The sequence below is a fragment of the Caretta caretta genome, chromosome 10 (assembly GCF_965140235.1).
Source record: "Caretta caretta isolate rCarCar2 chromosome 10, rCarCar1.hap1, whole genome shotgun sequence".
Taxonomy (NCBI): Eukaryota; Metazoa; Chordata; order Testudines; family Cheloniidae; genus Caretta; species Caretta caretta.
This window is the reverse complement of record NC_134215.1, coordinates 1586917-1610548: the sequence shown is the minus strand read 5'-3', so window position 1 is coordinate 1610548 and position 23632 is coordinate 1586917. Positions and strand designations below refer to the sequence as shown.

Genomic DNA, 23632 nt, shown 5'->3' with positions numbered 1-23632 from the left:
CTGGCTAGTGAAGCCTGCTCTAGCCCCCTTCTGACAGTCATGATGTGTGTGGTCCCCACAGTCTAGATTGTAACAGAGGCTTCTCCAGACCCTCCCCCACCCCACGTAGCACCCTAGCCTAGGTGCTACGAGTCACACTCACAAGGCTGTGCCAAGAGGGGCATTATTTCTCAGGGACGAGGCAGCAGGCTAGCAGCTGGTGTATTCCAAGAGTCTGGGAGGAGCGGCCTCCTCCATCCCCAGCCCCTTTGTGCTGCATCAGCACAGCCCGCCGGGGCTCCCAGGTGAGGAGAGCTGCAATATCCAAGGTAATAAAGGACGCTGGACTGGTTAATTATATTAGCGCTGTGCTTCTCTGGAATCCAGCTGTCAATATGAAATGTCCTATTAGCTTCCCTGGGTTTACTGGCAGAGGAAGGGGAGCTAATCATGTCGCTGAGGTTACAGAGCTCACCGAATGGGCCTACTTAATTGCTTCACTTTGAGAGAGTAAAATCAATCCAGCATTTTATACTTTAGCGAGCTGTGCTCTTACGTTTTGGCACATATGTAAGATACAAAAAGAATCTAATAAAACCCGGGAAGTGTCATTTAATTGTTTTATCTGGCGAGATCTCTGCATTGATCCGAGCACAAACCCAGACCTCTGGGCAGCAGTTCAGCCGCTCTCCCTGCACGGTTAAGTCACATTCCTCAGGCAGGCACAGAGTTGGCACTGCCCGGCTCAGCAAGTCATAGAATCATAGAATATCAGGGTTGGAAGGGACCTCAGGAGGTCATCCAGTCCAACCCCCTGCTCAAAGCAGGACCAATCCCCAACTAAATCATCCCAGCCAGGGCTTTGTCAAGCCTGACCTTAAAAACTTCTAAGGAAGGAGATTCTACCACCTCCCTAGGTAACGCATTCCAGTGTTTCACCACCCTCCTAGTGAAAAAGTTTTTCCTAATATCCAACCTAAACCTCCCCCACTGCAACTTGAGACCATTACTCCTTGTCCTGTCCTCTTCCACCACTGAGAATAGTCTAGAACCATCCTCTCTGGAACCACCTCTCAGGTAGTTGAAAGCAGCTATCAAATCCCCCCTCATTCTTCTCTTCTGCAGACTAAACAATCCCAGTTCCCTCAGCCTCTCCTCATAAGTCATGTGTTCCAGACCCCTCATTTAATTAATTAAGTGCCCATCACCATCCTCAGAGATGGTGGTGCTAAATTATTAACACGAGTCTGTTCCCTCTGTGACAGGCTGGATCACAGAAACCCCCTTGGGGCTGCCAACTGATGCACTGAGACTACCTTTGAGCCAGTTTTCTTTGTTAGCTTGGGACATTAGAACCCTACCTTGTTTGAGCCAGACACACTCGCCTGCTGCAAACACAGACCCAGGTCTGAACCACGTTTCACAAACTGCAGGTTTAACTGAAAACAGCTTAAGAAGTGTTCCTGCCTCCAGCACTTAGATGCCCAGCTTTCAATGGTGTTCAAACCCTAAATAAATCCATTTTACCCTGTATAAAGCTTATACAGGATAAATTCAAATTGTTCGCCCTCTATAACACTGATAGAGAGATATGCCCAGCTGTTTCTCCCCCCAGGTATTAATGCGTACTTTGGGTTAAATAATAAGTAAAAAGTTATTTTGTTAAATACAAAAAGTAGATTTTAAGTGGTTCCAAGTAATAACAGACAGAACAAAGTGAATTACCAAGTAAAATAAAATAAAACTCAAGTCACTGACAGATTCCCTCATCACTCGGATACAGAAGCAGACACATGCAGACAGTGGCTCCCAGCCTGATAGGAACATGGATCTGCAGGTGGATTTAGGAACACAGGCCATAAGGCTGGAAAGGACCTGCTGGGCCATTGAGTACAGTCCCTGGCTATTTCAGACAATCCCGTCATATAATCCCTTTAATAAATTTACCAAGCTCCAGCTTCAAACTATGTAGGGTATTTGCTCCCCACTACTCCTGTTGGGCAGTTGGTCCAGAACTTCACCCCTCTGAGGTCAGAAACTTTCTTAGCATCTCCAGCCTAAACATATTCCTGTGTTCTTGTGCCAACACGGTCTTCTAGCTTCAGCAGCTCTTCTCACTCCCTGGTGCATTTATCGAGAGCAAGCAGATCCCCTCTCAGCCTGCGTAGGGCAAACAAGCCAAGATCTTTTACTCTCCATTCCTAAAACACGCTCTTCCTTCCCTGATCCTCTTAGCAACTGTCCTTAGCACCTGCTCCAGTCTGAATTAATCTGTCTTGAACGTGAGTGACCAGAACTGTGCACACGATTCCAGAAGAGGTCTCACCGGTGCCTGATACGATACAATGGCATTAATACCTGCCTACGGCTACTGGAAATAGCTCGCTTGATACATCCTTGGATCACACTTGTTTTTGACTTGAGACAGGCCCTGTTTTCTTACCATCCCGTCCCTTGTGTTGCAGGGCAACACTCATTTCCTGCAGTGTTAGAGCTGGGCAGGAAACGGTTTCCCCACCTTGTGAAAATGTTATTTCAAAACTAGCCTGTTCTTCACCAGGATGGAACAGAGACCTTTTGAACTTTGCACTAAGAGAGATCAAGATCCCAGAATAGCCAACAGCCATTGTGTGAATGTCTCCCATTTTGACCAGAAATTCCATCCTGGGCCTCAAATCGTTCTCTACAAAATCATCATCAAAACTGGTACGTTCCCCACACTAAAAAGAAAAGGAGGACTTGTGGCACCTTAGAGACTAACTGTGACGAAGTGGGACTGTTCTTAATGTTTCCTCTGAATAGTGTGGGGGTGCCTCAGTTTCCCCTATGCAGTTCTTAAGTATCTAGGGGGTGGAGTAAGGGTGTATGATCATTGCAGAGCCCTAGAGGGCAGGTGTGTGCAGGAGTCTGGACACAGAGAATGGCCAACACCCTGTTTCCTGGCAACTGATGGCCTGGGCCCTTCCCCCCCCTGCAAGGTGAGAGCTGAAGGGTTGGAGAACAAAGGAATCAGGTGACCTCCTGGCCCGGGAAAGGAACAAAGCCCAGAGGAGGAGGGGCTGGAGGGGGTTTCAGTTTGGGGCTGGCTGGGACATGGAGTGAAGTGCAGACGTGGTTGTCTGGCTCACTGCCCCCCAGAATGGACCCAGCTGAGGGGTCCCGTTCTCTGCACCTGCAAGCTCTGTTTTAGACCATGTTCCTGTCGTCTAATAAACCTTCTGTTTTACTGGCTGGCTGAGAGTCACGTCTGACTGCGGAGTTGGGGGGCAGGACCCTCTGGCTTCCCCAGGAGCCCCGCCTGAGCGGACTCGCTGGGGGAAGCGCACGGAGGGGCAGAGGATGCTGAATGCTCCGAGGTCAGACCCAGGAAGGTGGAAGCTGTGTGAGCTGTGTGTCCTGCAGACAGGCTGCTCACAGAAAGGCGACTGCCCCAGAGTCCTGACTGGCTTCATGGGGAGCAGTTCCAGAGCATCGCCCAGGGACTCCGTGACAACTGGTGGCAGCGGTGGGATGTACTGCACCCCGTGGATGGCGCTTCCTGCAGTAAGTGACTGGGGAGCAGTAACACGAAGGGGGATTGCTGAGGACCAGGCCTGCTGAAGGCTCAGAGAGGAGCGGTTTCGGGGGGCGGTTAACCCCTGGGAGTGTGTGACCAGCGAGAAGGACTGTGCAGTAACAGGGTTCCCCTGGGGATTGCAGTGAGCAGTCTCAGGGGCAGAGGAGTCTGCAGCTCGACCCTGGCAAAGAGGTGGTGACCTCGAGAAGGGCTGGCACACTAGGGGTTCTCCCTGGAAACCATGGGGAGCTGAGAACACACGGGCCTGTGAGTCCACAACAACTTGGGAGGAGCGGCGTGATGGCCTGTCACCGTCTCCTTAAGAAGGACATTGTAACCCTGTGCAAAAAGAGAGGGTTGAGCGTTGGAAAGTTCACCAAAGCACAGTTAATCATGCAGCTGGAGGAGGATGACCGCTCTAAGGAACAGATTCCTGACCCCAACTGGGGCTATAGCAGGATCTGGGAGCAGCTGGAGTGGGAGCCAGGCATTCCCAAGGTTCCTGACCCCGACCAGATGAGGGTCTTCACGATCGGGTTCCCCATCGGGGGATCGAGACGGACGGGACTGGAGCTGAGTCTGAGAGAGCAAGAGGACCGTGGGAGACAGCGAGAGCCCGAGAAAGAGCTGCAGAAGCAGCAGCAGGATGAACTGGCGGTGGGGGAGCGGAGAGGCCTAGGGGACCTCCCCGGGGTGAGTGGGGATAGATCCCGGGGGGCCAGTTCCGCAGGGAACCTCGAGACTAAATTGCTGCCCCTGGTTAAGGGGGGGGGTGTGTGGATGCCCACCTCACTGCCTTTGAGCAGGCTGGCGATTTGAACCAAGGGGACCCTGCGGAAAAGCCCCGGTGTCTACCTCCCTTGCTGGGTCCCAACGCCATAGACTCCGTCGGCCAGATAGTTGGGGATGTGGACAGGCTCCCACTCCTGACCCCAACCTATATGTCTGTGTGGAGTTTCCTGGGGCCAGGCCCCCCGGACCTCCAGTGGGAGCAGAAGGTGATGGTCAATGGGGAGACATTCTTGGGGTGGCCAAAGGGCATGGGCTGCATAAACCTTCCCACATGCGGCCTGCGAGTGCTATCGACCACCCCTGACCTAAGGGAGGGCGTGAAACTGGAAGGGCCTGGTGTAACTCCTACCAAGGAATGGGAGAGATGCTGGGGCATCCATGGGAACGTTGGTGGCTTCGAACTTCCCCAGGTCACCGGCTAAAGTGACCCCGCTCAGTTCGATCTCGAAGGGGGGAGAGATGTGACGAAGTGGGACTGTTCTTAATGTTTCCTCTGAATAGTGTGGGGGTGCCTCAGTTTCCCCTATGCAGTTCTTAAGTATCTAGGGGGTGGAGTAAGGGTGTATGATCATTGCAGAGCCCTAGAGGGCAGGTGTGTGCAGGAGTCTGGACACAGAGAATGGCCAACACCCTGTTTCCTGGCAACTGATGGCCTGGGCCCTTCCCCCCCCTGCAAGGTGAGAGCTGAAGGGTTGGAGAACAAAGGAATCAGGTGACCTCCTGGCCCGGGAAAGGAACAAAGCCCAGAGGAGGAGGGGCTGGAGGGGGTTTCAGTTTGGGGCTGGCTGGGACATGGAGTGAAGTGCAGACGTGGTTGTCTGGCTCACTGCCCCCCAGAATGGACCCAGCTGAGGGGTCCCGTTCTCTGCACCTGCAAGCTCTGTTTTAGACCATGTTCCTGTCGTCTAATAAACCTTCTGTTTTACTGGCTGGCTGAGAGTCACGTCTGACTGCGGAGTTGGGGGGCAGGACCCTCTGGCTTCCCCAGGAGCCCCGCCTGAGCGGACTCGCTGGGGGAAGCGCACGGAGGGGCAGAGGATGCTGAATGCTCCGAGGTCAGACCCAGGAAGGTGGAAGCTGTGTGAGCTGTGTGTCCTGCAGACAGGCTGCTCACAGAAAGGCGACTGCCCCAGAGTCCTGACTGGCTTCATGGGGAGCAGTTCCAGAGCATCGCCCAGGGACTCCGTGACACTAACCAATTTATTTGAGCATAAGCTTTTGTGAGCTACAGCTCACTTCATCGGATGCATACCGTGGAAATTGCAGCAGACATTATATACACACAGAGACCATGAAACAATACCTCCTCCCACCCCACTGTCCTCCTGGTAATAGCTTATCTAAAGTGATCATCAAGTTGGGCCATTTCCAGCACAAATCCAGGTTTTCTCACCCTCTGCCGCCCCCCACACAAACTCACTCTCCTGCTGGTAATAGCCCATCCAAAGTGACAACTCTCTTCACAATGTGTATGATAATCAAGGTGGGCCATTTCCTGCACAAATTCAGGTTCTCTCACCCCCCTCCAAAAACCACACACACAAACTCACTCTCCTGCTGGTAATAGCCCATCCAAAGTGACCACTCTCCCTACAATGTGCATGGTAATCAAGGTGGGCCATTTCCAGCACAAATCCAGGCTCTCTCATTCCCCCCCCCACCTCCGGAACACACACACACACACACAAACTCACTCTCCTGCTGGCAATAGCTCATCCAAACTGACCACTCTCCAAGTTTAAATCCAAGTTTAACCAGAATGTCTGGGGGGGGGGGGGGGGGGAGGGCAGGAAAAAACAAGGGGAAATAGGCTACCTTGCATAATGACTTAGCCACTCCCAGTCTCTATTTAAGCCTAAATTAATAGTATCCAATTTGCAAATGAATTCCAATTCAGCAGTTTCTCGCTGGAGTCTGGATTTGAAGTTTTTTTGTTGTAAGATAGCGACCTTCATGTCTGTGATTGCGTGACCAGAGAGACTGAAGTGTTCTTCGACTGGTTTATGAATGTTATAATTCTTGACATCTGATTGTGTCCATTTATTCTTTTACGTAGAGACTGTCCAGTTTGCCCAATGTACATGGCAGAGGGGCATTGCTGGCACATGATGGCATAGATCACATTGGTGGATGTGCAGGTGAACGAGCCTCTGATAGTGTGGCTGATGTTATATAATGTCTTCTGCAGTTTCCACAGTATTCATCCGATGAAGTGAGCTGTAGCTCATGAAAGCTCATGCTTAAATAAATTGGTTAGTCTCTAAGGTGCCACAAGTCCTCCTTTTCTTTTTGCGAATACAGACTAACACGGCTGTTACTCTGATCCCCACACTAAGAGCCACTTTCAACAAATCTGCATTTTCTAATGAAAAACAATGTCAAGAAACTCCTGAGCAGCTGTACACAGTATATCACCCCTGCGGCCAATCTTCCAGACTCGGAATGGGAGGGTGTGGCAATGCTCATCCTGTGCTCCAGGATGAGCTTTCACTGGAAAAAGACAGAGCGCATCTCCAGCCCCTAGGGCTGTGGAGAAACCCTTCAGAACCTGGTCTAAGTACAACCTAAGTACAACCTAATGCAGCAATGCCTGGCCGAAGCTGCAGAGAGCCTGGAATAGCTCTGAGGGTGAACTGCCCCATTCACCCCATGGGGCATTAATTCAGCTGCCCAATATAAATTATCGCTCAGCAATTAGTTGTTTCACTGCTGATCAATACCCATACGGAAGGAGCGGGTTTGGTTATGAAGCTCTAGCTACACAAATGACTGTGTGAGACCGCTCATGCTGGCATGGTGAGCGCGTGGGAGACAGCCCTACTTATCCTTCCCCCCCAAGCCCGGAGCCCAGCAGAGCCCATGTGACCATATTTTAAATGTCAACACTATCTCCTGAGAGAGGCATATCATTTTGGTACCACAAATGGGTGGGCCGTGGAAGAATACCAATAGCTCCAGGCCCCCATGCAACACCCGAGCCGTGCCTGACAGCTCCTGGGGGCTTCTTTCTATTAGTGACTTGCTGGTAGGGCAGGCGTGTGGGACTGGAGCGGGGCTGCCCACCCACAGGGCCATTGCAAAGGCGGCTTCCAGCCACCTGGCTCCTGTAGGCACCAACTAGTGCAGGGAGCTCTTCCCTTCTGCATGATTCGTTAGCGGACATGGAGACCACAGGCATAGCCCTCCCCACAGAGCCAGAGAGAAGACTGCAGGGGCTATGTGAACACAGCCCCACCGCAGTGACACCCTGCGGGGTCTCAGAAACAGACGCCCTGTGCAGCAGGTACACGACACTGAGCTCCCATCAAAGACGCTCACCCCCGAAAGCATGGAGAACAGCCTGGCAACCGTCCAACTGAACGGCAGGGGCCTGTGCTGGCCTCTGAACGCAGAGGAGAGGGGTCGCACCCACACACAGGCTGTTCTTATCCAACACCCAGAAACCGAACTGCTTGGTATCTCTTAGAGCCTCCACATTTTACAAGAAAGCCTTTTATTTAAATTACATTCCCCCCTCCCCCCCCGTCTCTTCCTGGAGATGCAGGGACTACCCTCTAAGGGTTGATTTATTAGAGATCTCAGCTATTTTACATGCGTTTGATTTCAGAAAGCGGACACAGCACCCGAGAGGCTGCACTTCTGTGGCACCAGCAGCAGCTGGTTTCAGGGCAGTTCGAGGGCAAGTGACGGGTGGTAGACCGGTGGCCACCGAGGCGGTGGAGTGGTCACCTGGAGGGCAGTCTGTCCGAGAACGGCCATACAGGTTGTGAAGGACCCTTCCCCTTAGCACGAGTTTACAGAATGAGCTGGGCATTCCATGTTTGCTGGCTGGCGAGGGCCCCAGCCTCCCCACACAGCCACGGGGTGTTCACCCAGACTAAAGCCGTCAGGCGCCTTGGGGTGTACCTCACGGCTGGAAACAGACATAAGCACAGTGGGACTTTCTGATCCTCCAACAGGCAGCAAAAAGAGCATTACCCCTAGCCAGGGTCAGCGCTTCTCCTGACACAAGCGCCTCAGGGAAGTCAAGCAACAGACCGATCAATTATTAGCACAAAAACCGGGCCAGGGCAGCCGCTTGCATGGTTGTACATCCTGTTGCTCTGCCAGTCTACGGGGGCAAGTCTTATAAAGAAAGCCCACAGGCAGTGATCCATGTGCTAGGCAGAGTCTCCCCCCCCCCCCCAAGGATAAACCACCCCCCCACCCTCCTGGCTACATGACAGCCCTCCCAGGGTCTCGGAGGCAGGGAGAGGCACTGGCCGGGAGCGGGGGGCAAGGGAAATGAATCGGGTGCAGACTGGCCCTAGGGAGGCCGCTGTGAGGAGCAGGAGCGGGGCAGCAGCTGATGGTCTGTGGGGTAGGCAGACACGCCCCAGCTAGGAACCCAGGGGCCAGCCCCTCACGTTCTAACATGGGCCTGAGGGACCCAGCCCGACCCCCCACTCCAAGCCCCCTGGGCTGCCCAGCGCTGAATCTCCTGCGGGCTCCCTGGGGGCGACAGGGTCACTCGGGCCAGGCCCCCGGCGGTGCTGCGCACCCCCCTGAGAGCCCAGCCTGAGCCCCCCGCCTCTGGCAAGGGGCAGCACCCTGCGCTGGCTGCTGGGGAAGGGTGGGCCAGGACTGGGCTCTCCCAGCGGGTGCCCAGCGCAATTTGCCCCCCGCACCCCCCAGCCTGGGGAACCGGCGGGGGGCTAGGGGCAGCGGGGCTGGGATGGGGAGAGTGCGGGGGACAGGGCCGGGTCCCCCCGTCTCAATCCAGCACACGCGGGGCCCCAGTACAACGCCCCCCGCCGCCTGAAGCCCACCCCCGGGCTCGTCCCGCAGGGGGTCCAAGGGATCCAGCCCTCGCCCAGCTCCAGGAGCTGCACGGACCCCGTTTTCCACGGCCACGGCTCCCGAGCCCCGCGGCTCACGGTGCAGCGGGCCCAGAGGCACCCCGGGCTCGGCCCTTTCCGCGCCGACCCGGGGTGCTGGAGGGCAGGGCGGGTCGGCCAGCGGGGCTGCCCGGGGTCCGGGCAGGGGGCACCGGGAGCCCAAGGGCCGTTCCCCGGGGACCGAGCAGGACACCCGGGCCGGAGCGAGCGGACCCGTGGCCACAGGGGTCGCTGGGCTCCAGCGGGGCGGTCACAGGCTTGGCCCGGGACCAGGCTCCCTGCTCCGTCCGCGGGTCCGGCCCCGGGGGACGGGGGGGGAGTCCGCGGAGCCACCAACTCAGACCTTGGGGGGAAAGGGGCCCCCGGCAGCCGGCCCCGCAGGGCCCCTCCGCCGCCCCTGCGCGCAGCCCCAGTCCTGCCGCTAAGCCGCTGGCTGGGCACCTCCGTCTGCCCTGCGCCCCAGGGCCCTTCTCCGCCGGCCCCCGGCCCTGCGCCCCAGCCAGCGCCCCGGGGCCCTTCTCCGCCGGCCCCCGGCCCTGCGCCCCAGCCAGCGCCCCGGGGCCCTTCTCCGCCGGCCCCCGGCCCTGCGCCCCAGCCAGCGCCCCGGGGCCCTTCTCCGCCGGCCCCCGGCCCTGCGCCCCAGCCAGCGCCCCGGGGCCCTTCTCCGCCGGCCCCCGGCCCTGCGCCCCAGCCAGCGCCCCGGGGCCCTTCTCCGCCGGCCCCCGGCCCTGCGCCCCAGCCAGCGCCCCGGGGCCCTTCTCCGCCGGCCCCCGGCCCTGCGCCCCAGCCAGCGCCCCCCGAGCCGGGCAGGCGCCGCTCACCTGTACCACTCCAGCCCGCGCTCGTAGTGCCGGTCGAAGAAGTGGGGCTCGGTGCCCACGGCGCGCACCTCGGGGTGCACCCGGATAAACTCCAGCACGGCGCGGGTGCCGCCCTTCTTCACCCCCACGACGAGGGCCTGCGGGAGCCGCTTGCTGCCCAGCTTGGCGGGGCCGGAGCCGTTCCCAGCCGGCGGCGCCTCCTGGCCCGCGCCCCGGGGGCCGCTCCACGCCGGCTCGCCGCTCCGGTCGCGCCCCCAGGGGCTGGCGGCCGCGCCCCCCGGCTCGCCGGGCCCCCGGCCGCAGGAGCGGGACTTCTGCAGAAGTTTCTTGGCGCCGGCGCTGCGGGCGGGGGGGCAGCGGCGCTCGGGGCCGGGCAGCGGCCCCCCGGCGCAGCGGAGCAGGCTATAGCACAGGTAGGTGCCGGACAGGGACAGCGTGAAGAAGAAGAAGAGGAAGCGGCGCGTCAGCCTGGGGGAGGGTGGCCCGGCCCGGCCGCTCAGCGCCCGGCACGCCATGGCTCCATGGGGCCGGGGAGCGCGGCGCTGCGCTGCCGGCGGCGCATGGGGCTGGGGCCGGGCGGCGCGCAGCGCACCGAGGCTGAGGCAGGCTCCGTGCCCGGCTCCCCGCGGCTCCGGGGAAGCGGCGGCGGCTGCCCTGGCATGTCCCGCTCCTAGGAAGAAGGGCGGCCCGGGGGGCTCCGCACGCTGCCCCTGCCTGCGGGCGCCGCCCCGAGCTCCGGCTCCGCAGCTCCCATGGCCGGCTCCTGCAGCCCGGCAATCCGCAGCGGGCGCGACTCCGAATCCGGGGCCCCGCGGCCGGCTCCGGCTTCCTCTGTCCCCGGGAAATGCCGGGGCAGCGCCGGTGCCGCTGCTATTTAAGGGGCCGCCTGACGTCAGCGGCTCCCGGAGCCCCCACGAACCGCCGGAGCCCGAGCCGCCGGGAACCCGCACCCCTCACCCCCAGCCCGGACCCCAACCTCGCACCCCCACCGCAACACCAGCCCGGAGCCCGGACCCGAAACCTGTCACCCCAGAGCCCGAAGCCCCCTCCCAGAGCCCCCTCTTGCACCCCTCAACCCTGGCCCCACCCCAGAGCCCACACCCGAACCTTTCACCCCCAGCCTCACCCCAGAGCCGTCACCCCCCGCCCACACCCTCAGCCAGGAGTCTGCACCCAAAACTTCCTCCTGGACCCACCCCAGAGCCCACATCCCACATCCCAAGTCCCTCACCCCCACCCCAAACCTTTCACCCTGACCTCATACCAGAGCCTGCACCCCCTACCCCAGAGCCCCCCCGTGAACCCCTCAATCCTGGCCCCACCCCAGAGCCCGCACCTAAACCTTCCACCCCGGCTAGGGTGACCAGATGACCCGATTTTCTGGGGACTGTCCCGATTTTCAGGTCTTTTTCTTATATAGGCTCCTATTACCCCCCACCCCGTCCCGATTTTTCACATTTGCTGTCTGGTCCCCTACCCCTGGCCTCATCCTAAAGCCATCACTCTCAGCCCCTCACCCTCTCCCATACCCCCAGCCCAGAGCCCACACCCCAAACTCCCTCCTACACTGCAGCACCCTGCCCTAACCTGGAGTCCTCTCCTGTACGCTGAGCCTCTCACCTGGCTCCACCCCAGAGCTTGCACCCCCAGCCCGAAGCCCGCACTCTGAACCCCCTCCTGCACCTCAAGCCCCCCACCCAGGGCCTGTACCCTCCTCCCACACCCCCAGCCCTTCCTCCCCCCCAACACCTCCTGCAGCTCTTCCTAGGCTGCCCCAGCTAGGTGGCCCTGCTCCCCACAAGCCACCTGCAGCTTCTTGGGGAGGAGGGGTCAGGTGAAGATGCTCCCAATTTGGCTCCCTTCTCCGGGCAGTCCTGGACCCCAGGAGCCTCCACTTCAGCCTCTCTGAACCCTCTGGGGTGTGTCTACACTGCAGTTAACCCCCCTGCTGGCCTGGCTCAGCGGACCTGGGCTGTAACATTGCTGTGTAGACATCTGGGCTTTCTAGGGCCCTCCCCCCCATGAGGTCCAAGGGCTTGGGGTTCAGCCAGCCCAAACAGAGCAATGTTCTTGCTCCACAACCAGCCCCGATCAGGCCCAGGAGACAGCCTGGGTTTAACTGCAGTGTAGACACACCCACCCACACCTTCTCCAGCAAGTGGGACACAGCAGCTGCTAGCCTTGGTGGCTGTTTGTGCAGGCCAGTCCCTCTGCAGGAGGCGCATGCAGGGTTAGTGTGGTTTTGGGTGTGTCTCTGTCAGGGGGTTGGCATGGTCTGGTCTGGCCAGGCAAGGACACACTGTGCCTCAAGGTCTGTTGCCGCTGTAACGTTAGCCCAGGGTTAATAACACTCCAGTTGGCAGACCTGGGTTTGTTAACCTGGGGCTTCAGTGTCTACACAGCGCTCTGCAGGCTGAGCGTAATCATCCCTATTCCAGACCTCCGAGCGCGCTCCCAAAACAGGGCTGCTCTAGCACTTGGTTCGCTGTGCGGCGTGGGGAAACTTGACTGTCCAGAGGAAAAGGAAGGTGTCCCGTGGGGTCCCAGAGCATGAGTCCACTGGGGCTGCATCCACACCACAGAGCAATAGGGCTTGACTCCTGGGCCCGGCTTGACCCATTGTGGGTCCTGGGACTATGGGTCTGAGCCGTGGGTTAGCATGATTTGTGAGTAGATGGAAGAGGGGCTAGGCTTGAACGTGAGCTCAAACCCTGGCTTTTCTGTGCAGTGTAGACACACCCTGAGGGTTGCAAGCAGCCTGTCACCAAAACACACCCTGTTCTGCTTTGCTCAGGCGCCCTCTCGTGGTGGATCCGGGCTCCTGGGGAGTCTGAAGGAGGGAGCCCGGAAAGCCTCCTGCAGAATGCACGGACAAGCAGGGGGCTCCTCAGCCTGTGCCAGGCACAGGGCCTCCCTCCAGGGAGCAGCGGCCCTGCTGCAGGTTCAGGGCCAGGGTTGCTTAACAACTTGCCGCGCTGTTGGTTTTCTCCCCCGTGCGCCTGGAGTTGCTTTCCCAGAGACAGCCCGGCAAGGCCTCTGCCCAGCGCTCCCGCTGCCCTGTGTGGGGAGATTGGGGGTGTGGTGCCATCGGGGCAGATGCAGCAGAATGCCCATGGGCCCTGGAAACTAGCACTCGGCACATCTGCCTCGCCCTGCACCAGCTCCAGGGGAGCCTTGTGGCAGCTCCCAGCCTCCAGAGCTGCCGCCCAAGCTGCCCGCTCTGGAATGGGCAGCGCGTGTCGGGCGCGGGGTTGGCGAGCACGCCGTGCACACAGATCACGCTCTGAAGAGGGGTTTTGGCTGTGTTAAGTGACCCTGAGCCTCTTTCCATCTGGCTGTCCCTGCCTTCCAGCCTGCTATCTCTGCCCCTGCCCAACTGTCGGCAGGAGATTCCCTGGCAGCCAGAGTAGCAGAGGGGCTGGAGAGAAGGGGGAGGCCAAGGGAAGATGACCACGGTGCTGAGAAGTGAGAACAAGTTTGCTCCGTAAATACCCATGTCAGGGAGCAGGTGGTAGCCGTTTGACTGGCAGCTAGAAAGCCTGCAGCCACTCAGACTAGATGGCACAGCAAATGCGGGATGGTTTGTGGAGCCTCTCTCCTGTGTCTGTATGAATCTAGTCCATGCCCCATGTCATGGGGGGGCGGGGGCAGCTGTTCAGTGGCTTATCTGTGATGAGTTTGAGAGGTCTCAGTCTAGTTCCCAGGGGACATGTCTCTGCATCAAAAAAGTCATCACTACAATTCCCTCTTGCTGGACCTCTTGGAGGGGCTCGGTTTGAACGGAGAACGCAGTCCCCTGGATCTGTGGAGCCTGGGTGGCAGCGTGCTAGCAGGTCAATGCACGCGATGCTGCGTGGGCTCTGTGCATAAAGAGAGGGCTGTCAATCCAGCACCTTTCACCAGCAATACGATCACTGCAATGAAGATGAGGCAAGCCGTGAGTAGAGGGGTGTGTGAATGAAGCTCTCACGCTGTGTTTAGACATTGTGTGCTACAGACCTGCTCTCCCAGCACTTTCCTGTTGGGCGTCACGATTAGGAGATTAATTGAGTGGAATAGATCCCCGCTGACAGGGATTTTATAAGCCAAGATGGAGCCAGGCTGCGTCCTGGCAGATGTTTGTCACTGTAACTGGCTTTGATTTCCTGGACGCAAAGCCAGTTTTGTAGACGGCAAAATGGAGACTTCAGATATCATGAATGGCAGGGCCAGGTGGGCTGGCGGGGGCACTATGCCATGCCCTGCCCCACAGGCGTGCTGGGCAGGCTGTGAACACTGCAGAGGCCCTGGCGAAGGGCTGGCCTGCTGTGACAGCTGGAGGTCAGTGCTGTAGGGGTAGTTTGCAGCCTTCTGCAGCTGCATGTGCCCTTCTCAGTTAGGGCCGTATATCCTGGAGTGAGTGGGGCTGGCTCCTGGGCATTTCTTGATTTAGTGTCCTGATCTTTCCTCCCATGTAACATAAGGCAAAAGTAATGCCTGCAGTGAGAGTACTCTGGAAAGCAGTCTGTCCCTCCCATCCACTTTCCATCCCGACAGAGCTTAGCCAGGGTAGGTGCAGGCCTAAGCAGGGTTGACATAAATAGGTGACCCGGGAATAACGGTGTCCCAGGAACGTCACAAGTGGCTGGACTGGCTGATGTCTTGCTACAGAAGCTGAGAAGCTCCCCACTGGACTGCGTTACACGTGCTGGGCCCCTGTGTCAGCTGCCACCACACAGCTCCGGAGCGCCGAGGAGCAGCCCCACGGACCCATTTCTGAGTTCTACACTCACCCTAACAGCTCACACCAGAGACCCAGACATCACTGTGGGCAGCTCCCTGGAAGCCTCTGCGCAGTCTGCAGAAAAGCAAATGAAATGAAAGTGGATGGGAAATGATTTCCCATCCCTGCAATGCTTTCCATCCCCCTCCAGCACACAAGTAGCCTGTGGAACTCATTGCCACTAGATATCACGGAGGCCAATACCCTTAGCAGGATTCAATAGAGGATTGGACATGACTGTGGGTAATTAGAATTTCCAGAGTTACATTAGTATGGATTAAAAATCCCCAAAAGGCAACACACACAAAAAGGCCTTCTGCTTCAGGGCATAACCAGTCACTAACTAATGAGGGGTAGAGAAAGCTGTCCCTGGGGCAGATTGCTCTATACCGCCCATAATGGGGTTTCTGAGGCAGTTGGCATGGCCGCTGTTGGTGCCATGAGGTTGAATTAGAGGGATCCCTGCTCTGACCCAGCCTGGCCATTCCTATGTTCCCTGAAGGCAAAGATGATTCCGCTAGAGATGAGCCTGAACGAAAGACCCAGATTTTAACATTGAATCTGAATCCAGAGCTTGCAATCTTTTCATGTGACCCAGTTCCAAACCACCCCAAATTCCTGAAACCCAGAGCTGATTCCTAGTTTTGCAGGTTGATCCATCTCTGTTTAATGGGTATTCAATGCTGCTTCTGTCTTCACACTCGAGGACATGGCTCTGAGGGTGTGTTTCTGTAAACGCTGTTCCTGTTCTGTGCAGAGACCTTCTACTGAAGAGAAATCTGTTGTGTGCCTTCCAAAGTGTGAAAACCAACCCAGTTCCTTAGCAAGCTCCCAGGCAGCCTTTCCTCCCCGTTCATTTACAGGTAGCAAATGGATGAATATCCCAGGTTGTGCCTGTTGTGATAAGAGACGTGAGTGCGCACAGCCATAGCTAATGTGAATGGACACAGAGGGGCAGTGGAGCAAAGGTCTGGCAGCTCCAGGTTGAAGTGGGGATCTGGGCAGATGAGTGAGAGCTCTGCCTCTGTTCGGAGAACGGGGCTTGATGCGGCACTAGGGAGAAGCCTTGGAAAAGGAGTGCACTCTAATGACGGTACAAATGGGCATTTTGGGCCTCTCTTGCCCTGGCCTGCTTGTGTACGGTGCCTGGAAAACGCTCTGAGCCAATGCAACTGCAAAGTTATTGATTGTCCTGAGATTGCCCACTGTAGGCCTGGCTTGACCTGGGTACCTGGACATGGAGAAGGCTGCACTTCTTGGGAGACAGGATTAGGGAGGTGGATGGACCAGCAGGCTGATCACAGAATGGCTGCACTAGCTAAGCTAAGTGGCACACACAGGGAAGCATTTACAATGGTGAAGGGCAGTCGGGAATGGAAAGATGAGGTAGTGAGTAAGTCGGCCGTGGACCGAGCGTGCTGTGCAGGGGTTGGTTCCTGCAGTGGAATCAAGCCAATCCCCAAATGTGGCCTGCAGTGGAGCACGAACATGTGTAGAGTGGCAGAGATGGACTGTGTGATGTGTGGCGTGCCCTATGCCCACTGACAACCCCCCCCCTCCCCCCGTCTGACCGCCTCCCTTCCACACACCTGCGGGGTTGTTTCTCTGGCTGCTGATGCTCAGCTTGCTCCTGCTAGACCGGGACGGTGTGCAGAGCCAGTTTATCAATAATCGTTATTGCCTCGGCTTTCTCAGCACAGAGAGCTGCTCAAAACTACCTGCCCTGTTACCTGAGAAGAGGGATGATAACAGGACGAGATAGGGCAAAATATGCCAGCCCAACACAACGGGATGCTGCCAGCTCCTTGCCAGCCCGTTGTGGGCTGGACGCTGCAGCTTTGTTATATGGAACGTTGTCGAGTTCAAATTTAAAGAAAAAATGTTTCCTGAAAAGCACCATTCTGTCCCTGTGTTCGGATGCAAGGAGTGACCCAGGAATTTGATGGGGATTTTGCAAAGCGGTTATTGAGGAATAAGAATCCACTCGCTCAGAAGAGTCCTGGACCATAGGACAGGAGCCCGAGTCCCTGTGGGACAGGTGTCCTCATGTGATCATTAGGATCCCCAAAGAGCACTCGGGTCTGGTCCATTTGGTCCATTTTTGTTTTGTGCATTCTCAGCTGTTGGTGACTGGAAGAGGGCTGGGGTGGCTGGTGAGAGCTGCCGAGTGTGAACGTGGTGGTGACGTGTAAGAACAGACCCACTGCGACTCTGTGCTCGCTTCAGAGCGGCTGATCACCTGTGCTGTCAGGCAACTGTGTCCGAGTCTGGGTGTGGCAGTGGGGGGTGGAGGGGGTGGGGGGCAAGAGGAATTAGACCTCTGGGACAGGTGCCCAGCTGGGGTAGGTCAGTCTAGTTTCATTAATTTCAGTTGGTAGATCTCCAGCTGGGGACCTGGCCCATTGGCTGCAATGGAACTATCCCCATTTACACCTGCTGGGGATCTGGCCCATTGGCTTCACTGGAACGACCCACATTTACACCTGCTGGAGATCTGGCCCTGTATAGTCCAAGCCAAAGTGCGATGCAGAAAGCCTTGAGGAGGCTTGCCAGTGACTTCCAGCCCCCTCAGCGGGTGGCATTCTGTCCTGGCTTTCTCCTAGATGCTGAATGGGACAGGTGCAGACCTGGGGGATGTTCTGAGCAACATGCGCAGGAAGCAAGAGACAGGATCTGCTACAAAGAGACAGATACATGGCAGGCTCTCCCTGTGCAGTCACAGGTCTCTCGGCGGTCCCGGTCTCATAGCGTGTGTGTGTGTCTGTCTGTCTGTCCTCACTCTTCACCATCACATCTCACTGCTCTAAATCCAGACCCTGGTGTCTGGCCCGAGTTGCTGGGGTCTAGTACTGGGGACATAATGGGAGAGCAGGTGGGCAGGCTCCCCCGTGCCTTGGCACAATGCACTGCCTGGTTCTGCTGCAAGGGGCTGGGATTGGCTCCTAGGGGAGGGCAAAGAGGGTTTCTGTGGCCTGTAGCAAGACCAGACCGTAGCTCTCCTCCTTCCACACCTGGCTGCGGGAGGGCCCCGCGAGCGGGGGAGGTGCTCGCTGACCCAGCCTATGGAGCGTGCAGACGTGCAGCCGTCCCGGGTACAGCTCGCTGTGTGCAGACAAGGGGGCGTTAGTTACATTAGCCATTCGGGGTACAGAGGGGCCACTCGCAGCCGCTGATTCGGGCCAGCCCCTTTGCTGCGGCAGCAGAAGCCAGCGTGGGTCATTCCAGTCGTTCCCGTTTCCGGACAAGCAGCCACCATGAAGCTGCAGAAAAGTTGGTTTTCCCACGTTGAGCCACTTTGTTATCTCCATGTGCTGATAAGCCTCAGCACCAGACACGCTGCTTAAGCACCGGAACGTTAGAGGAGCCTGGATAAATAAAGCTGGTGTCTGTCGCTCAACTCCCCCGTTTCCCCACTTGCAAGGGAGGAATGTTTCCTAAAGTTGACAATTTTGCTTTCAGTCTTTGTCTTCTGCAGGGTTTTTTTCCCGTGACATGTTTGCAGTTTGCTTCAGACATCACGCAAACAGCTTTGGGGACCTCCTGCGCATTTCTGACCCTGGCTTTTGTGCTCACAGGAGCCACAGGGAGTTGGGCCTGATTCTGATCTCACCTCTGCTGGTGTAAATCCACAGAAGTCATTGGAGTAACTCCCGTGTCAAGGAACAGAACAGGCCCTCTGAGGCGAGTGAGAGAGCATCTCCCCTTTCCGGCACTAGCCGCAGTTGTCAGGCCCTAACTCGCTCAAGAGACAGGAGCCGCACTCCAGCGGGGAGGCCATGTGTTCTGGAAAAGCATGAGCTCCTTCCCCGTCTGCTCCTCTCCTGATGCCCTGTTCTCCTTCACCCACCTCTCAACCCGAGGTCTCACTTTCCACCCCCACCCATGGGTGCTGGAACTAGAGGTGCTGCGGGGGAAGGGGGTGTTACACCCCCTGGCTTGAAGTGGGTTTACAGTTTGGTTCAATGGCTCCCAGCCCCCCGCCCACTGTACACACTCTTCCAGCGCCCCTGCCCCCAGGCTCTCCATCTGTTCCCCCAGTGCCTTCCCTTGCTAGCTACTTGCCTCCCTTGCTCATCCTGTCCCACGACTTGGCCTTTGTACCCGTCCTCTCTAGTATCCCCATCCTCTAGCCCCGGCCCCTCATTCCCCTCCTCCTTCTCCCCAGCCCCTCTTACAACCACTCCTTCATCTCCTGGCCCCCTTCCAGCTCGGCGTCTGCACTCCCCAGCTCTCCAGCAGCCTCCCCATGGCTGAGTCGGCACTCGCCCAAGACCAGGGCTGTCCAAACCGCAGCTGCTCTCATCATCGTCCTTGCCCAGCTCCCTGACCACGTCACTCCCCTCTCCGAGCCCCTCCACTCGCTTCCCATTTGCCACAGGCCAGATTCCCACTTCTTCTCCTCCCCGTCACGGCCCTCCGCAGCTCTGCCTCCTCCCCGGCTTTTGTCCCTCCTCATGCCACAAGGCACCCCCCCACCCCCCGCTAGCTTTGTGCCTGCATGCCCACCTCTCCCACGGACAGCTCCATGTCTGCCTCCGCACTGCCCCGTGTGCAGGGAACGCCATCCCCGAAAGAGTCCATGAAGCCACCACCCACTTCTCCTTCAAATCCCTCCTCCAGACTCACCCCTGGCATCAGCCAACTAGCGGCCATTGGGACCAGCAGGTGCCATTCGCTTTCATATTAATAAAAGACAAAGCGTGAGTGAGTTGCAAGTTACTGACCCAGGTGACCACGAGATCTCATGCCATTCCCCTGCTGTCGGATACACTCACCGTGATATCCTACGGCACGTTCTCCAGAGCACAGCCCATGTCTTACTTGGTGCAGTGCCTAGCACAACATGGCCCCAGCCCTGACTGAGGGCTCTGGTTGCTCCCACAGTACACAGAAGACACGCTAGCAATAATGCTTCCTGCTGGGGTTTGTAAGGGAAGGAGTCTGCAGCCAAATGTGGCTGGGGCACGTCCCAGCCTCCCCTCCGGCAGAGGCAGCTGGCGAAGCACGTTGAAATGGAAAGGGCTGCAGAAACGCAAGGGATGACGTGAGAGATTTTTACAGATGTAGCAGAGAGAAGATCTGTGCTGAGATACACATGACACTATTCCATAGGAGACAAGTAGGCCAATAAAATACATGCTGAAAACAGCAAATAAGATTAAAGGCGATATTTTAGCCTTGATGTCTTCTTCGGGTTTTGGGAGAAGAGATCAAGGTTAGAATTTGTTTCCACAGCCTAAAAAAGACCTCGGGGCCAAAATTTCAGGGCTAATCCATTTTTCTATTTCTAATGTGTTTGTCATTCACCAGCTTGGAGCCTACAAGCTGATGTATTTTTCTAATCCTGCCGGAATTGATCCCTGTGTCATACACATCCCATGTGTGGGCTGGGAACTCCAGGAGCCATGAGGCAAAGTTGGGGCTGCAGTGTTTCCAGCCAGGTGACCTTGGGAGTATCCATTCACTCAAGCACTTGCATGAAAGCAAAACGCACTCTGTGTCTGAACTGGTCTGAAGTTCTTGCCTGTCTCCTAAGACAAGGATAAGAGCAGTCCTTTCTGACGGTGAGAGACTGGGTCCACTTAAGGATGTTAAAAGAAAACAATGGGCTTTGCCTGTGTGTTCTGGTGCATTGTGACTGTGCAGGGCCAAGGCTAGAGCGATGGAGTTACTAGATAGATGGCATCTGCAATCACCCTCATCACTGGGGTGAATGAGCCACTTCCATTAGCCCATTGGTTGGTTCTAGTTTTATACTGGAATGGAGCCCCCTAAATAGCCTCACTTTCTGTGTCCATCAGCAGCGAAAACAAGAGTCTAATTAAAGGGCTGATACAATTTGTTCTCATTCAGCAGAACAAACTCGTCTCTCGGTGGTCCTGGTGGAAAGCCAGGCGGGAGAGCGGCTCCAGATGGAAACTGCAGCAGGCTTTGGCCCAGTATATTCCGACGTCATGGATGTATCCTGACACCATTCCCTGGTCTCGCTGCTTCCAGCCTGGCCTCCATTCCATTCAGACCAGGAGATTTCCTGAGGAGAGGGGACCTGGTGACAAATACCAATGAATTTACCACAGCGAATGCCCCGTTGTGCTCAGGGCGGCACAGTCGGGGAGGTCCCAGCTCGTGCCTTGCTGGAAAGGAAGCTCTCCAGGCATGTTGCTGAGCAGGGGACACGTTTGTGAGGTGCGCCATGCCCAGGCTCCACCCGCCTTTGATTTAGCCATCAGAAAGCACTGACGTTTGCAAGTCTTCAGCAAAGCTCCTGCGAAGCTGGTGGCCCCGGCAAAGCCGGCTGGGAGCAGGTTTGTGGCCTGACGCTGGCGCCCGCCCATAGATGGGGCCCGTGACACACAGGAGGTCACGTCCCACAAGTTGGCTGCGGCCCTGAGGAGGTGCAGAAACACCAAGTGCTCCCAGAAACCCACACCTCACTGTCTCCTGCTAGTGAGAACTGGGCCTGGCTTGGTGATTACCCAGCCTGCTTCGACAGAGGCCTGGACTCTGGCCCAGGCCCAGCACCATCTGAATGACCTGCAGAGCCGTCTGGGAGGCGTCCTGTTCGCTATGGTTAGGACAGCGAGAGCCAGGCAGCTGTTGTCTTGGGCCATCTCCATTTCTTTTCACTCGCCCATGTCCCCCAGCAGTGCGTGGAAGGTGGGTGGGATATTCGCCCCATTAGCTGCCACTGTTTCTGGTTCCCTGGCATGGCTATTCATTGCTAGGGCAGGCAGGCTGTAATGCAGAGCAATGTACATTTTCCTCAAGCCACTAATTAATTAGCACCACAACCAACTTCCAGATCTGCTGGCCAGCTTGTGAGTTCTAAAGCGCCAGGATCTCACTCCTGCTGGAGCCAGAGGTTTCTGTCCAAATGCAGCTGGAAAATGAATCCCCAAAGCTTCAGCGTCATGGATTCAGGCGGAAACTTCTATAAGCCTCAAGAATCAGTTCTGAACACAACCTGCTCCAAAGAAGGTCAGAGGCAATAAATTTCCTTCTGACTCCAGTTCGAGCTACTTTAGCCTCAAATCTCGACTGCTCGCCCAGCTGGAGTCGCTGGGCCTGGCCGTGCTGCACAGACTCATTGCATTCGGAAATACATTTTTAAGCAGGATGGAACGGTGCTTAAGAGCTAAATGGCTCCCCCCAGACTTAATCACTTCTAGTGGAGTCCTGGGATGAGAGGGATAAAGAGCGGGGGGGAAAGGGGGACGGCTTTAATCCTGCTGAGTAGATTACAGAGATTACTTCAATCTAATCCTTACCTATCTGTCACTGACGCTGCAAAGAGCATAACGAAATGAGGGGTGCGTGCTGGCCCCCTCTGTGCGGCTGGGGCCTGAGACCTCAGGAGCTGTGGCTGTAAACCTGTTGCTGCCTTCCCTGGAGATAAAGACTAACACCTCCCATGTGCACAGGCTCTGACTGACCACAGCTGTGGGCCCACGCACAGCCAAGAGCTACGACTGATGCTGCAGCTCGCGAAGCAGGGACCTGGGGGCAGGCCGGCCCCTTAGCCCATCTGCCCCGCCGAGCAGCCCGTACCAGATCATTGCTGAAGGTCCGGCATTGTCTGTGCTGATCTTTTCCTTCTGGTTTTGGATGGGACAGGAAGGGAAACGATCAAATTGCCAAGTTGTCCCCACGCTTTGGGCTAGGAGGCCATAGGAAAACATGCCGAACGTCTCCCAAGAAGGCCTGCAGAAGTTGGAAGACTCCGAGCGACTTGGAGATCTCTGGATGCTCGTAGGGCTGGCCCCATGGGACCTGGGGCAGGTCGCTCAGACTGATGCTGCCGGGTCAGCAGGTCCTGCAGGCACTCAAGTGAGTCTGGGCCTTGGCCGTGCCCCCATTTTAACTGCATCCAGCAGAGGCCAGCGGCGTTGGCGGGGTGGACAAGGAGGCTGCCAGGTAAACTGTGTCTAAGGCAAGTTCCTCACCTCTGATATAGTTCACTTGAAGAGTCACAGACAGAAAGACTCTCCCAGCCAACAGTGCAGGCAGGGCAACTTCTGTTACTGTTCGGAGATCTGAGCATTACAGCACGGAAACAACACACACACACACACGATGTCAGTGGGATTTGGATGAGGCCCTTAGCGTGCATGGCCTGCATCTATCCCAGGCCTGTGGAATGCAGGCGCATGCCTGGGGCGTGTGTAGCTGACAGTACAGGCAATGGGGTTCAGGTGTATACAGAAAACACGTCTGTGACCATTTATCTGCGTCCTCATTCTTGCACCACTGTGGATGAAACTCTTCCGAGCTCTCCAGAGCTGGCTGCGCAGGTTAAATCTCATGAGATTTCCTTTGGGGTCAGAGGCGCCGGCCTCGTTTTCCAGTAATTAGCTATAACTCCTTGGCTATCAGAATTTCCACAATTATATTTAACTGTAAATGAGGAATTTACATTTTAACACTGTCAGGTGACTCTTGTAGAAAGCTTGTTTCCAGCATTAACCCTGCCTAAGGGATCGTTTTATAGCTCTTTTCTCTCCTTAGATAAACGTCAGACAGAAAATGAAAGGAACTCTCAGCCTCTACCTCCACCGTGCACTTTGTGGGCCAGGTTAGTTTTGGTCCCGTTCAACAGGGAGAGGTTCGCAGTTACTCCTGCTACAGAGACTAGGGTAGGGTCTTTTGATAATTTTGTTTGCAAAACAAACCACCCTGCCTCCTGTCTATGACACAGTGTTCTTCATTGCTACCCAGTGGGGAATTGGGGCTCCAAGGTTTGCTGGTGTGAACACAGCCCCTTCTGAATGCTAGACTCGCTTTTCTGTGTCAATGCTGATGGAGCATGCATTAACTGGCCTTTTGGCTGTTTGCAGCCGTGGCAAAC

General features: G+C 56.7%; 1 protein-coding gene across 1 annotated transcript in view; it reads right to left on the bottom strand.

The window, feature by feature from the left end:
• The window catches only part of HS3ST2 (heparan sulfate-glucosamine 3-sulfotransferase 2), a 51058-nt gene extending 40189 nt beyond the window's left edge, over positions 1 to 10869 (bottom strand). The window contains exon 1 of the mRNA XM_048867381.2: positions 10026 to 10869. Coding sequence (XP_048723338.1) covers positions 10026 to 10540 — 515 coding nt within the window. The 5' untranslated portion in view covers positions 10541 to 10869. The remainder of the gene's footprint in view (positions 1 to 10025) is intronic.
• Positions 10870 to 23632: the final 12763 nt, after the last annotated feature.